Genomic DNA, 15,594 nt, shown 5'->3' with positions numbered 1-15,594 from the left:
TTAGGCGACCCCTGTGAAAGGGTCATTCGACCCACAGGTTGAGAACCGCTGATCTAGAGGATTCAATGACTTGGTCAAAGCCAGGCAGTTAGGAGCAGCCCTGAGATTTCAACCCAGACCCCGAACCCTAGTCCTGTGTTACGTCTGGCCTCATTCTTTGGGAGATCAGGTTACTCCACAAAACTGCCTCTTGTTTCTTCGGCTCGGCATGCGGACTTTTCTGTAGAGGGCTGTTTCATGTAGGCAAGATTTCTTCCTTACAGTAACCCCACTGTGACTAGGACTTTGGAAGCAAATGTACCGTTCTTCCTCTCGGGGGCTCTTGCTGTATGAATTTAAAATGTAGGGATCTCATCAACGCAGAGCTCCACGCTGCCCTGTTCTGGCCACACGCGGAGTTGTCGCCCTGGCTGTCGTCCTCCTGTGGCCAGGACAGGAAGGTGCTGGAAGAGCCTCGAGTGCAGATCCTTCCTGGGAAACAGGCCCAGGGGGTGTGAAAGGAAGGTCGCCATTGGGAGAATGACTGGACTCATTCAAAAGACAGAACCAAAACTGATGGGCCTAAGAGCAGAGAGGGGTTTGGGCCCATATGGAGTTTGACTGTTGGCACCACCGCAACACAGCCAACACCTGATCGAAGTGGTGAGTTCCCCTCACGAGTGGTGGGTGAGCAACAAATTCCGCTTCACCTCACGGAGAAGAGAGAACTTGGAGGGATTCCTGTACCGGGTCAAACTGAACAATACGTAAGGTCTCTTATGCATGTCAGGTTGTATTGAGAACTTCATGGTATTAGTAGCACCTGGCATTTTTGACATTTAGGGAGCATTTACTATGTACCAGGTACTGTTTGAGCCCTTCCATTTCATCTTTACAACAGTCCCCCGGGAGGTACTATTATTTCTACCTCACATCCTGGAGACGGCAGCCATGCACCACCTAAGGTTGCACAGCCGTCTGTGGCGGAGGCAGGAGCTTCGCTCTGGAGCCGACATCCTCGCCGTTTATGATACCCACCACCGAGCAGAGCAGTGTGCTGTTCATGCCACTGTCTAGGACTCGGGTTGTGATGCCACGTGTGCATTCCCCGTGGAACTGCGATTTGGGTGTCCGTGTGGGATTCAGGAAGGAACATCTAATTCTCTCTGTCTATCCCTCTCCATTCTTTCCAGTCGTCTTGCACGATCAGGAAACTGAATTTGTGTTAACTTCCGTGGAAAGGAAACACCCATGAACCTTCCGCTCTCTTTCTCCCTTTATCAGGTGAATAGCCATTCCCAAATTCATCTTGCTCTGTAGCAGGCCTTTTCCTTTCGGTCTTCATTGCCAACCACCCCCGGTGAGGAAATGCTGTGTGAAATGTGGGAGGGGCTCTGTTGGCAGGTGCCCGGCCACTCTGCTTGCGTGGGAGAAGCATTTTCGTGGTCGTTAACACCAAACTGTGGCCAGAAGGGTCCTGGTGCTCCTGAGCTTCGGGGAGCACATTTGAGTTCCAGACTTGGAGTCTGAGAAAGAGACCTGCTTTCCTCCTTCCTGTGCAGGCTGAGACAGACGGGAGAGTGTAACTGTCTTGAGCAGCAGAAAACAAACACCACTTGGGCAGCCTGGGTGGAGGGTTACACCAGGTTCTCTGTGGGAGAGGACTTGGCTTTAAAACATTCTTCCTTGCTCGACTTACCTGCAGTGGAAGGACCCTGGGTCAGGGAACCCTCCATCATAATTCTCAGGGCATCCATTTCAAATGTTCTTATTCTTATATGCTAATAGAAAAGAGAGAGAATTTCTGTCCATCCCCCCTACCACCCCCAACCCTCCCCCCCCACCACCACCAATGCAGCCGTAGCTTCCAAATAAACCACGTGGAGCAGTCGGTTGTCTTGACCACCAACCGCTTGAGGTAAGTCCAGGTGCAAACAGAAATATGAGCCACACGAGTAATTTAACCCTTTCTAGTAGCCACATTAAAAAAAAGTGAAAAGAAACATGAAATTAATTTTATAACTTATTTAACCCAATATATACAACATATTATCATTACAACATGTAATAAATAGAAAGATTATTAATGAGGTTTTTTTCAAAGTCTGAAGTCCAATGTGTATGTTACATTCATAAGACATTCCAACTTGGATGCGTACCTAGTGACTCCTAACATACTTAAAAGTTTTTAAAATATAAAATAGATACCCAAAGGATCATTTTTTCTTAACACTTACATCCACATTGACAAAACTGGTTCTTCTCTGTAGAAGATTTGAGTTTGCAGCAAAGTGAAATTCCGTTTCTTGATTCCACGAGCCCCATTTCAAATGTCCGAGGGCCACATAGATGAGCAGCTACTGTATTGGACAGCGTGTGTCTAAAGCTTACTGTATAGTTGCAAAGACACATACAGTGTCCCCATGGATCTAGCTCAGATCAAATATTCAGAATGGGTGTGGACAGGTAGGATGCACACACTCTCACGCATGGGTGCGACTGCAGCGTTTCCCTCTTCTACCTCCCGGCTTCTCCCGCCACTGAGCAGGGGCCTGAAGCAGCAGGGAGAGTATAGAGGCAGGTGGAAAACCAGCCTTCACCAGAGCTGGGGAGGATGACTGCAGCAGGTCCTTGAAGAACGGCACTTTGTTCACCGTCATTTCGTTATAAGTTTGATGAGTGAAGGAAAAACTATCCTGACCAGGCCCACTGTCTGTGTGGAGTTGTCGTGTTCTCCCCACATCTGCGTGGGTTTTCTCTGGATACTCCAGTTTCCCCCATTTCCCAGGGGTGTGGGTGTTGGGTGAACCATGTGTATCTCATTGTCCCGGTCCGAGTGTGGGTGCGGGTGCGGGTGCAAGTGCGCCCTGTGGTGGAAGGCGGGCGTCCTGTGCAGGGAGGGTCCCCCCTGGTGCTCTGAGCTTCCGGGAGAGGCCCTGGCCACTCTGGACCATGAACTGGAATCAGCAGGTTGGGAAATAATGATCTTGTTTTTATTAATCTTTCTTCACTGTATGTGGAGCTCACATGCATTTCCATGTGTAGAAGTATTTGGGTCTTTGTAATTTCAGTGATGTTTTTGCGACCAGAAATATGCTGTAGGAACTTAACTCTTAGTGATGTCAATGAAACTCGAGTAAAACGATCTCATTTTATGGTCGTTTCACTTAAAGTTGCCGTTTCTAAGAACTTGTTGACGCTGTTCAGTGTGGACTCATTGTACGCTCCATCCTTGTGTTGTTCGCAGGTCCACCTGCCGTTTGCCGTGGTCGGCAGCACTGAAGAGGTGAAGATCGGCAACAAGATGGCCAAGGCCAGGCAGTACCCGTGGGGCGTGGTGCAGGGTATGTGTGCGGCAGGGAAGGGATTCTTCACGTTCAACCCCTGTGGTGACTGACCACGTTTCTCCCTCCCCACCGTGTTTGAGGAGCTCCTTAATCGTAGGCAGGTGGAGGGAGTGGCAGGGTTGTACACCTGGCAGTCGTGGAGGTGAGAAAGAAACAGTGACCAGGTAGGACGATGGTGACAGTGGAGAGAAGAGGCTGCAAAGCCCTAGTGCCCATGAGGCAGCCCCTAAAAAATGGCTTGCGGGAAATTCAGTATAAATTCCAGTTAGGAGAGCTCTTCCCTAGGGGTCTGAACCATTTTCATCACTAAAGCATAAGAAAGCTGCAAACAGTTTCTTGCAAACAAGAGAATGCTTATCTTTCCATACTTGTTCATCTCTGGGAACATTGTCCTCCAATTAAATGTTATTTCAGGCCCAGCCGCCATGGCTCAGTGGTTGAGTGTCAACTATGAACCTAGAGGTCATGATTTGAGTCCCTGTCAGAGCTCGATCCCCTGTGTGGGGCATGGAGGGAGCAGCTGATCAGTGACTCTGTCTCATCATTGATGTTTCTATCTCTCTCTCCCTCCCCTTCCTCTCTGAAATCAATAACATTTATTTTGAAAAATAACAAATGTGATCTCAGTAAATATCTGAGAATTAAGAGAATGTCTGACCTATTTTTGGTGCTGGGAGACATGACCACAGTCTCTAACCTGAAGAAGCTTCCCAGACGCCAGCTTGATGGGCAAGGTAGTATATTAAAAATCCTTGTGCAGCTCCAGACAGCATGGAGAAATAGGCCTGGTGCACGAATTCATGCATAGGTGGGGTTCCTCGACCTGGCAGGTGATCGGGGCTAGCGAGCGGGCGGGCGGCAGTGTGGGGGAGAGGGATTGCAGAAGGTTGGCCGGCTGTGGGAGCTTGGCTGTGGGAGCACACTGACCACCAGGGGGCAGCTCCTGCATTGAGCATCTGCCCCCTAGTGGTCAGTGCGTGTCATAGCAACTGGTCATTCGGTCACAGGCATATATATATACACACACACACATACATTTTTTAAATTGATTTCAGAGAGGAAGGGAAAGAGAAATATCAATGATGATAGAGAATCATTGATCTGTTGCCTCCTGAACACCCTCTGCTGAGGATTGAGCCCGCAAACCAGGATGTGCCCTGACCAGGAATTGAATCATGATCTCCTGGTTTGTATGTGGACCACTGAGCCACACCTGCCGGGCTAGGCCTGTCTTTGACGCCAGACGTCATGGTGTTTGAACATAGACTCTGCTTCCTCTGTGTGAGCTAATCCATGCTTCTGTGTGTACAAAGCAGGAGTCATTTTGAAGAGTAAAGACAGTATTTGTCTGTCTCCTCCCACAGTGCCCTGCACTGGGCAGGCACTCGGCAGTCACTCCTGTCGTCAGTATTCTGGTCAAAGTCAGAAACCTTGTCTTCATTGGGAAAGTGAGGTGGATCCAGTAGAGGATCACCCGGTGGCTTTGAGAGATTTCAGGACCTGTGGTGACAATATCTGGGAAACATTCCCCCTGATTATCAGTGACTGACAGCAGCCCCGCCCTCCGCTTCCCCTCCCCCATCTCTTGCAGTGGAGAATGAAAACCATTGTGATTTTGTGAAACTGCGGGAGATGCTGATCCGCGTGAACATGGAAGACTTGCGAGAACAGACTCACACCCGCCACTACGAGTTGTATCGGCGTTGTAAGCTCGAGGAGATGGGGTTCAAGGACACTGACCCTGACAGCAAGCCCTTCAGGTATGCGGCCACCTGGCAGTCAGGTGTTCCAGGACAGTGGGAAGGTGGAGTGTTGTGAGTCGCAGAAGTGCTTGTTGGGTTGAACTGTCAGAGGAAAGCACCTGGGAGGGCAGGTGATCTCATGTTGCCAGGCACTGTGGCAACCACTCTATCTGGATTGTCTACCATCGGTGTCGTTGCTGTCACTGTCATCATCCTCATTTTACAGAGGAGGAAACTAAGGCACTGAAGTGTAAACAACCAGCCAAGGTCCTACAAGTAGGAAGTGACTGGGGCAGGGGGAGAGGTTTTAAACCCGTGCCCTTAATCGTTACACTCACAGAGGCACAGAGCCTGGCCTAGGCATTTACAAAGGCGCAGCTGCGCCCTACAGTTTGCCTCACTCATTTTTGCCAAATCGGTTTGACTTCCCAAGGCTTGCTCTTTCAGAAGTGCTCTATTAGCTTCCAGTGGTTTGATGAAATTCTGACAACAAATGAGTAGAAAAGGGGATAACTTACAGAAAATTGCTTACAGTCCACATCTTTGATGGATGGAGAGGAAGAGGCAAAATGTGAAGGGGGAAATATGGAAATTAATGCATAATTAGTGGCTTAGCAAAGGCCCACGCCTTGTCAGAGCCACGTGTGGGAAGGGGCCTCCCGGGGAGGGTGCCGGGCCTGGTGAAGTGTCAGTGGAAGGGGCGGCTGCCACGCCAGGCTCGCAGGAAAGGATTGCTCTGTCCAAACTGAGCCCTCACAATTTCTTCATGTAGATGTGCAGTGTATCTGGGCTCGGTGTCTCTACCGATGGGGGTGGGAGCGGGGGGGGGGGGTATGGGTCCTCAGAAAAGACTATCTTCCTTCTCTTTTGTGGCCACTATAACTCATACTCTGACACCTGGGAGCAGGCGGGCCATAGTGCCTGAGGCAGCCTGTGTGCGGGTGGCAGGCTCCAGGCCCCCAGATCTGAGCTGCCCTGGGGCGGTAGGGGTTTGGGGATTTGCTAGAGAGGTAGTTTGGTAAAGTCTGGGCTGGTCTCCTGGTACAGTGCTACTGTGGTGCTGTGAGGTGTGTAAGAACATAGATAAGAACAAATGGAGACCCCAACCAAAGGCTCTAACCAAGAAGTTAACCTCTGACCCAGTGTGCATCATGTAGGCCCATCCTGGGGGCTTGTAAAACTGGTCTTCTTCAACCACAGGTCACTTTCCGAGTCAAGATAGAGAATGCCTTTCTGTGAAAAGTTTCACGAAGCCTTGAATTGCATTGACCAAAACGTAGTCCCTACCAAATCAGGCCTACTCTGTGGGTTTTAAACCGGATGAAATGGTTTTTGTGTTGTTGTTGTTTCTTTTATGAATAGAGATGGAACAAAAAGATTTCACCAAAATCTAACTCATTTGGCCCTCTCCTTCATTCAGATCCAGGCAGTGCTGGTGAGCTAGGGCAGAGTCAGTAGTCTGGGTTCAAATCCTGGCCCTGCCACCACTCAATTCCTCAGCGTCTCTGGGCCTCAGTTTCCTCATTTGTAAAGCAAGGAGTGGGGCTAGATCAGGAGACAGACTTAGTAGAAGGACTTTTTGTATAATGGGCCAGGTAGTAACCCAACCTGAGCTTCATGCCGCGGTCCCCTTCCCCACTTCTGGCAGTTGTTTGGGGTAAAGGGAACTCAACCAACTTAAACAGGTTTCTTTTTGTTTTATACTGAAGGACTTTTCAGAGCCTTTAAGATAAGCAGTGGATGGCAAACTGGTTACATCAAATTACTTGGGAAGCGTTGAAATACTTCAGGTTATTTTGCCTTAGCCCGGCATCTCAAGTCAGCATCCCTGGGGGTGGAGTTAGGAAACTTTAGAAAAGTCCAGCGAAACTCGAGTAGGCAGTGCTGATGTGCCATGGGGTTGGGAGCCACTGTGCACTGTGACCCTCCTAAAGGGAGGTCACACATAGCATTTTCCCTTTACTCTTGACTTGGGAACCCCTCTGTTTGAGATCTCTTGAACTAGTGATAGCTGGAACACTTTGGGTCGTGCTTCTTTTTTAAAATATATTTTTACTAGAGGCCCGGTGCACAAAAATTTGTGCACTCGGGGGGAAGGGGGGTCCCTCAGCCCGGCCTGTGCCCTCTCACAGTCTGGGATCCCTCGGGAGATAATGACCTGCTGGCTTAGGCCTGCTCCCGGGTGGCAGAGGGCAGGCCCAATCCCTAGGTGCAGCCCCTGGTCGGGCTCAGAGCAGGGCCGATTGGGGAGTTGGGGCGCATTGATGGCTGTTTGCAGCTGGTCACACTTTTTTTTTTTTTTCCAAAGGCACCAAATTTTATTTTTAAAACCATTTACAATTTCTATTGCAAAGGCAATATCAAGCATCATGGGAAAACAGAATCTTGCTTGACTACTTAACACTAATTTTATAATTTAATTTTTATTTTATTAAATTACATGGGGGTGAGGAGAGAGCCATAAACATTTTCATTCTCAGTGCCTCCAAAACTACTCTTGATGTGGCCTTGGCCTCAGATCACTCTAGTTGTGGGTCACTTTCTGCTCTTAAATCTACAATTGACATACCCAACCACCGACACCAAAAACTTCCCTCTCCGCCAGTCCAGACCACCTCCCAGTTTAAGCTTTGCCTTTGGTCTGGCCTGGGTGTCTGCAAGTCCACCAAAACTGAAATGAGGCCTGCAAACCCGTCCCTCCTCCTCTAAGAAATGTATAGCCAGGTTGTTTTCACTTGCGTGCAAATCTCAAATAAGCAGCTTGCCTAGAATAAATGTGGCCTTTAAAATATACACATAGCCACACGATTGCTCTCAGACTCTCTGCCTCAGCCCCTCTTCCTCCTGCAAACACCTTTCTCTCCTCCTGTTCTTCACACATGCTTTCTCCCCACTTCGTGCCACCCCCGCACCTGCGGCGCCACCCTGGGAGAGCAATCCTCTGCCCACTGCCTGCCCACCCGCAGCTACTCTCCAATTTCTCTCTGTCCTGCTGCAGTTGAACTTCTCAAGCCTGTGTGCTGCCTTCCTGGAGTCACCACCCACTCCCTTCCCTCCTTACCTCCTGCACACTAACTGCCCACAAAAGCAAGGCCACCACTGTCTCTATAAAATCACCAATGGCCTCTTAGTCATGAAATCACAGCACCTTTACTCGATCTCTACTATCTCTCTGATCATTCTGATGCTACCTCTGATAATGACATTAGCTACCATTTATTGAGCGATTAAGATGGCCCAGGTGGTATGCTAAGCCCTTTGTGTTCTTTACCTTAATCTTCAACAATGCTATTCAAGGCAGGGTAGATGGGCAGGTTGCGGCGCCACCCCCTGTCACTGACAGAGCAGGGCCCATCAGGGGGGTTGGGGCTCCATACCCTGTCAAGCACAGAGCAGGGCCCATCAGGGGGTTGGGGAGCTCCCCCCTGTCACTCACAGAGCAGGGCCCATCAGGGGGTTGGGGCGCCGCCACTGTCACACTCAGGGTAGGGCCGATGGGGAGGTTATAGCTCTACCCTGTCATACACAGAGCAGGGCCCGTGGGTGGGGGGGGAGGGTGGGGGCGCCCGCACCCTGTCACACACAGAGCAGGGCCGATCAGGGGGTTGGGGCACCGCAGCCTGTCACACACAGAGCCGCAGGGCGATCAGGGGGTTGGGGAGCTCCCCCCTATCAGGCACAGAGCAGGGCTGATCAGGGGGTTGGGGCGCCTTCCCCTGTCACGAACAGAGCAGGGCGGATAGGGAGGTTGTGGCCCCGCTCCCCGCTCCCTGTCACACCCAGAGCCGCAGGGCGATCAGGGGGTTTGGGCACTGCCCCCTGTCACGCTGATCCCGGTGCCGGGAGGCATATTACCCTTTTACTATATAGGATAGAGGCCTGGTGCATGGGTGGGGGCCGGCTGGTTTGCCCTGAAGGGTATCCTGGATCAGGGTGGGGGTCCCCACTGGGGTCCCTGGCCAGCCTGGGTGAGGGGATGATGGCTGTTTGCAGCTGGTCACACACCCTTCAGGGTGGGGGGTCCCCACTGGGGTGCCTGGCCAGTCTGGATGAGGGGCTGAGGGCTGTTTTCAGGCTGGCGGGTGACTGAAGCTCCCAACTGCTCCTTTTTTTTCTTTTTTTTTTTTAAATTCTGGGCCAGCTTTAGCTCTGAGGCTCCAGCTCTTAGGCCTCGGCTGCTGAAAGCAGGTTTCTGGCCTTTGTTTACCTTCTGTATTTGAAACAATGTTTCGATCCTGCTGGCTGAAGACCGGTGACTAAAGCAGGTTTCTGGAGTTTGTTTAGCTTCTATATTTGTTACATAGTTGCTTAGAGTTGCAGCTCAGAGGCCGGCAAGGCAGGCGGGGAACGTTGGTTTCTTCCGTCACTGAAGCAAGCAAGCCTCATGTTAGTTTCAAGCTGCCTGGCTGCCTGCGCCATCTTGGCTGGCAGTTAATTTGCATATCTCCCTGATTAGCCAATGAAAAGGGTAGCAGTCATATGCTAATTACCATGTTTCTCTTTTATTAGATAGGATTGATTTCAGAGTCGAAAGGATAGAGAGAGAGAGAAACCTCAATGATGAGAGAGAATCATTGATTGGTTGCCTCCTGTATGCCCTGTGCTGGGGATTGAGCCCACAACCAGGGCGCGTGCTCTGACTGAGAATTGAACTGTGACCTTCTGGTTCATGGGTCAGCGCCCAACCACTGAGCCACGCTGGCTGGGCTGGGTAGTGCTTCTTTGTAGCGTTTCTATAAACTGTGTCCCATTGCTTGTGAGAAAGAAGAGGGACTTATATTCACTATCCTGAAATCATCAAAAGCTGAGTTTCCCCCCAAATCTTTTTCCTTTGGCAATTCTAATCCAAATAATGGTGATGAGGTTTATTGGAAATGAACAAAATCAAATTCATGAATTACTTTGTTGTTCTATTATCAACACATTTCTATGTCTCTATGGCTTACATTTTCAAGTCCAAATATCACTATTAATATTAGTCAACATTAGCATTGGTCAAATTTGCTTTAGTCTCATAAGATAATGTGAAAGCTAACCATACCTCTGGAATCTCAAAAACAGGATTGCTGATTGACAGGGAGTGTTGATTCTCTTGAGGGCAGGGGAACTTACTTTAATCAACCAATAAAAGCATGTATTGTAGAAGTAGAAACAATCCTAATTAAGACATTTTCTAATTGTTTAGTCCTTTGTATATCTACACGGATGTGTACTCGCACCACCTGGATGTCCCTTTGCTCCTTCTACAGGACAAGTGTGCATGCTGGGGTGCTGTGCATGGTGCCTGGGTCACGCACGGGTGCTAGCCAGTTTGGAGTCAGCACGTTGGATGAATTTGGCCCACAGGTTAAGGTGGATAATCCTGCAGGCCCGTGTTACTGTGACAACTCTTGTTCCCAGGAAACTAGAAAGGAGAAGTAGCAATAGTATAAAATGCCAGCAAATGCTTCTCTGTATGGGTGTGGGTGTGGGATTTCTTAAGCTGTGTTACTGAAGGTAATATTTCCATAAATATATTTGTTCTGACTTAGAGATCAAGCTGAGGCATGGCATTTGATTTAAAATATTGGGCTCTACGGCCTGCAGGATTATCAGGGGGAGGAAGGGGTTTAAAATAAAAATAAGACTCCTCCCTGCTCTATTATGATTGGTAATACAACTTTAAAAGTAGCAATTTTGTGAAATACCTTTAGGTACCCTATTGGCTCTGTAGATGCTTCGCTGAGTCTGTTTTCTAAACTGGGGACAGGAGGGAAATGAGTGGGGGAGGGTAATATTTGTAAAGCACTGAGTGCTTTGCTCACTTTGCCGCCATTCATTCCCAGAATCATTTCCCTGGAAGGTAAGTCCTGCTGTGTCCACCCACATCCTATACAGTGAGGCTTAGAGGCTGTGCCCTTGTCTAGATTAGTCAGTACCTCGCTATGGCCAGAATCCAAGCCTTGATCTGTCTGGCCCTAGTACTCATGCATTTCTCTCCCTACACACACCACCTCTCTCTCCTAAAAGTCTTAGTCATATCTTCGGGGTCTACCTGGTGTGCTGATCTGGAAGATGCCGCCCAGCCCAGCCCAGGCTTTCTGTGTGTGAATGTGTGCGATAAGACTTGGCCAGCAGGAGACAGCCCGTTAGTGCTGCCCGGTGCTTATGGACTCATCCTTGTTCTTGATGCACTTGTCTTTCTGGTCACCGCAAAACTAAAGAGGAGATGGTGCTCTTTTCTGTGTCTTTGACATGGTAAATGGCAGCCTTATCTAATTTTTGGAAGATGGTGGGTAGAAATTCTATGAACTGAAGTTTCTTATGCAATTTTATGACACTGTCCTTGTTTGTGACTTTTGAATAGTCTTCAGGAGACGTACGAAGCAAAAAGGAATGAATTTCTGGGAGAACTTCAGAAGAAAGAAGAAGAAATGAGACAGATGTTTGTTATGAGAGTGAAGGAGAAAGAAGCTGAACTTAAAGAGGCAGAGAAAGAGGTAAGCCATCTACCTGTCCTTTTTCAAGGGAGAGAAATAAGCAAGGTATTTTATTAATACTTCACATTTTATGGGACTTCATGCTGTTCTAAGTACCTTCTGCAAACATTTTGTCACTTGCATGGCATACTGTCGTAGCAAGAAAAGCAGGTCAGATATTCTCATCCCCATTTTACAGATGATAAAACTGAGTTATAAAGGTTAAGCAATTTATGCAGTCATATACCTAGTAAATAGCAACGCTGAAACTAAAACTCAATCTTAGGTTTCCAGACCTGGTCCCATTTTCTTTGTACCTCTGTATTTCCTCAGTATACATGTCTTGAAATATGAGATTTGAGATTCTGTGGTTATTATTATTTTCATAGTCTATCAGCCAATTCAGTTAGCTGAACAGTGGATGGCCCTTCGGCACTGATAGGTGATGGTCTCTGTATACCAAGTATGTCAGACTCGAAGCATGCAGCCCGCCAGCTGTGAGTTTGACATGCTTTCCACTGTACATCTGCTCACACTTCCCTCTTTGTGGTTATGCACGCTCTACTCCAACATCCCTTGACTTGTCTTATTCCCCATGACCAGGCCAAATTAACTGCTTCCTAGAGGTTCCCATGGATTTCTGCTATAACACTCATCCCAAAGAGAGAGGGAGAGAGAGAGTGGTCACTCATCCTATTGAGAGAGAGAAAGAGACAGAAATATGTTTGCCCCCAGTGATAGATCATGAGTATCTTGAGCGCAATACATTTACAAATAAAACTGCTTAATTAATTTCCTCACCATCCCCTTTTAATTGATCCTGATAAAGACAACTGAAACTTAGAGCCCTAGCTAGTTTGGCTCAGTGGATAGAGTGTTAGCCTGCAGACTGGAGGATCCCAGGTTTGATCCCAGGCAAGGGCACATGCCCAGGTTGTGGGCTCGATCCCCAGTAGGGGGTGTGCAGGAGGCAGCCAATCAATGATTCTCTCTCATCATTGATGTTTCTCTCTCTCTCTTCCTCTGGAATCAATAAAAATATATTTTAAGAAAAGACCATTGAAACTTAGAGATTAAGAACTACTCTTACCACTAGGGTGAGTTTCTTATTAGGAGCATGGATATGCTTTTTACAATGAATATGTATTTTATTATCAGAAAACTAGAGGCCTGGTGCACGAAATGCATGCACTGGGGGAGGGGGGTCCCTCAGCCAGGCCTGCAGCCTCTCACAGTCCAGGGCCCCTCAGGGGATGTCTGACTGCTTCTTAAGCCGGCAGTTGGACAACCCTCTCGCAGTCCGGGACCCCTTGCTCCTTATTGCCCGCCTGCTCGCTGCTCCTTAGCACTGCCATGGAGGTGGGAGAGGCTCCTGCCACTGCCGCTGCACTCGCCAGCCGTGAGCCCGGCTTGTGGCTGAGCGGTGCTCGCCTGTGGGTCTGTGGGAGCACACTGACCACCAGGGGGCAGCTCCTGCATTGAGCATCTACCCCGTGGTGGTCAGTGCACATTATAGCGACCAGTCATTTTGGTCGTTCTGCCGTAACAGTCACTTAGGCTTTTATTATATACAAGTGTGCAAGGGTCCCCTTTAGCTCCACAGGTCCAAGTGTCAAAGGAGAACAGGGCTCCACCGGGTGCTTTCCTGTCTCCTCATGGCTCTTCCCGGAGCACCGGCACTGCTGCGCTTCTGCAGTTAGAGCACAGGCAGCAACATGGCGCAGGCCTTGTTCTGAGCGGGTCCGAGTCACCTCATACCGGTCCCCTTGCTACTCCCTTCACCAAGCCTGTCCTCTCCTCTCCAGCTCCACGAGAAGTTTGACCTCCTGAAGCGGACACACCAAGAAGAGAAGAAGAAAGTGGAAGACAAGAAGAAGGAGCTGGAGGAGGAGGTGAACAACTTCCAGAAGAAGAAGGCGGCTGCCCAGCTGCTGCAGACCCAGGCCCAGCAGTCTGGGGCCCAGCAAACCAAGAAAGACAAGGATAAGAAAAAGTAAGCAGGTGTCCCCCGGTGCTGGGGCCTCTAACAGTTTATTCCTCTTGCATGTCTCTACTTCTCCCATTTCCAGACTGGAAACTGGTCTATTACCAGGAAGATCCACGCAAGTATTTTCTCTACAGTGCAGGGAAGAAGATACAGGTCTTTAAAGTATTTCTAAGGGGTGCACAACATTACTTTATGAGGCTTGACCACATGACCCCGCAGTCAGGACTGGGCTCACTTTTGTCTCCAGTCTCGTCTTCTGCACCAACACTAGGACTTTGGGGAAGACGGTTTATTTCTCTCACGACCCTTTGGAGACGGCCCTCGTGACTCCCGATAAAGAGCATCCTAAAGTTACGATTGCCACAGTTATTTTTCCAGTCTGCGTTGTTAGGCTTGATAAGCCGGTCATTGATCCCCAGATGAAAGATTTGGAAGAACTGCTAGTGGCCACTAGTTTTCCTCTAAATTCAACAAGATGGTTAGTTGTTTTCTTGGGGAAATGGGGTCACAATCCCATCCAGTTAAGCCCACCCGCAACCACCCTCAAGACACGCCTGTACCCACGCACAAAACAACGTTTTTAAACATGGCTGCGGTTTAATGAGCCAAAGGTCAGGGCCTGCTCTCGTGTCGGTCACTTCCCGTGATGCTCCAGTGGCAGCTCCCGAATCCACCGGAGCTCGGGCCTTCCTTGTCATTCTCTGGTGATTTGAAGCTCATGTCAAATCCCTTAAAGACTAGACAGTGCAGTTTAAGGCATTGGCTGCCGGTTTGGCAGGAGGCTCAGGGTCTGTGAGATGCCTGGACAAGCTGTGTGTGGCCGGATGGGCCACCCGGGACACTGCCCTGCTTGGTGCGGGCAGTGCTCTCAGGGCAGCAAGAGGACAAGTCGGAATGTGCTTGGGATTCCTGCTCTCCGTCCCGAGACGCTAACGTTCTAGGGGGAAAGCTGACACGTAAACCATAAAAATGGTGGCACTTGAGCAGGCAGAGACCCTTTTTTTTAAATAGAGAAGATAGGATTGAGTCTGCACAGGAATTGAGACCTGCCATAGGGACTGGTCACTGTGTCTGTCTTGGTGAACAGACGCCCCCCCCACTTGAGGAGTCGTGTCACGAAGCCCGTGGTACAAATCAAACAGGCTGCTCTGTGACCCACGGAGAGAGTTTTACATTGTGCTCTGCAAACTGGACCAGCTCGCAGGCCGCAGAGAGTGCAGGCACGTTTTCTAAGCAATAGAGAGGCGTCAGTGTGGAGGGGGTGTGGTTCTAACGGGGTTGGTGCAGACCCAAGTGATGAAAGGACTCCAAGGGCCGAAAACAGTTCTGCTAGGTGAGTTCTGGCTGGCGATGGCCTCGATCATAATCTAGTTCAGGAAAGCGCTTTGTAGCTACACACACCGCAGGGCGTCGGCCCCTGGCGGTGACATTCCCGTGCAGAGCCAGTCCAGCAGCCGCTGCAGTGCAGACAAACAGAAAGCCATTTGACATCAGACCTTTGTGGATCCAAACTCACTCCAGACAGAAATAGGTATAGGGGTGTGTGTGTGTGTGTGTGTGTGTGTGTGTGTGTGTGTGTGTGTGTCTACATCTATAGGCTTGAATGAGACAGAAAAAGCTGCTGACTCACAGCTTAGGAAACCCAAAGTTAAGCCTTTCTTACCCTGAAGCACTAATGTATGTAAAGGTATATATTTTAGAACTAAAAATGTTTATAAAAGACCAGCAATGTTCTAAGGATATTTCACATATACTGGATGTGCCTTTAAGCAATAAAAATTCCAAGAGCTGATCGGTATTGTGCCTCCATTAAAAAAAAAAGTCTATCTAGTAACAGACTTCCCAGCGTAGGGAGGTTTTTCCTGTTGAGCATTTCAGGTTAATTTCTTCCCATCCGTGGACCTCAGCGATGTCTAATGCTCTCAAGTCATGTGAAGTATGTGTGAATTCTACTTTAGCCTTATGTATATATTCTCATTGATTATTCGTGGAATTAGGCTTAATTTGGTGCGCAGGCTTTGTGCCTGCCAATGGCATGTATTTTTCGGTAACTTCTAGGTCCCCACCCTCTTCCACACTTT

The 15,594-nt window shown here is 49.0% G+C and overlaps 1 protein-coding gene across 2 annotated transcripts in view; it reads left to right on the top strand.

Moving 5' to 3' along the window:
* The window catches only part of SEPTIN11 (septin 11), a 93,470-nt gene that overhangs the window by 71,448 nt on the left and 6,428 nt on the right, over positions 1 to 15,594 (top strand). For both annotated transcript variants that reach the window (XM_059667848.1, XM_059667840.1), the window contains exons 6-9: positions 3,227 to 3,323; positions 4,918 to 5,086; positions 11,415 to 11,547; positions 13,332 to 13,519. In XM_059667848.1, the coding sequence (XP_059523831.1) occupies positions 3,227 to 3,323; positions 4,918 to 5,086; positions 11,415 to 11,547; positions 13,332 to 13,519 (587 nt within the window). The remainder of the gene's footprint in view (positions 1 to 3,226; positions 3,324 to 4,917; positions 5,087 to 11,414; positions 11,548 to 13,331; positions 13,520 to 15,594) is intronic.

Source organism: Myotis daubentonii, chromosome 1 (assembly GCF_963259705.1).
Source record: "Myotis daubentonii chromosome 1, mMyoDau2.1, whole genome shotgun sequence".
Lineage (NCBI taxonomy): Eukaryota > Metazoa > Chordata > Mammalia > Chiroptera > Vespertilionidae > Myotis > Myotis daubentonii.
The sequence above is the reverse complement of the archived record's forward strand: the minus strand, read 5'-3'. Positions and strand labels throughout refer to the sequence as shown.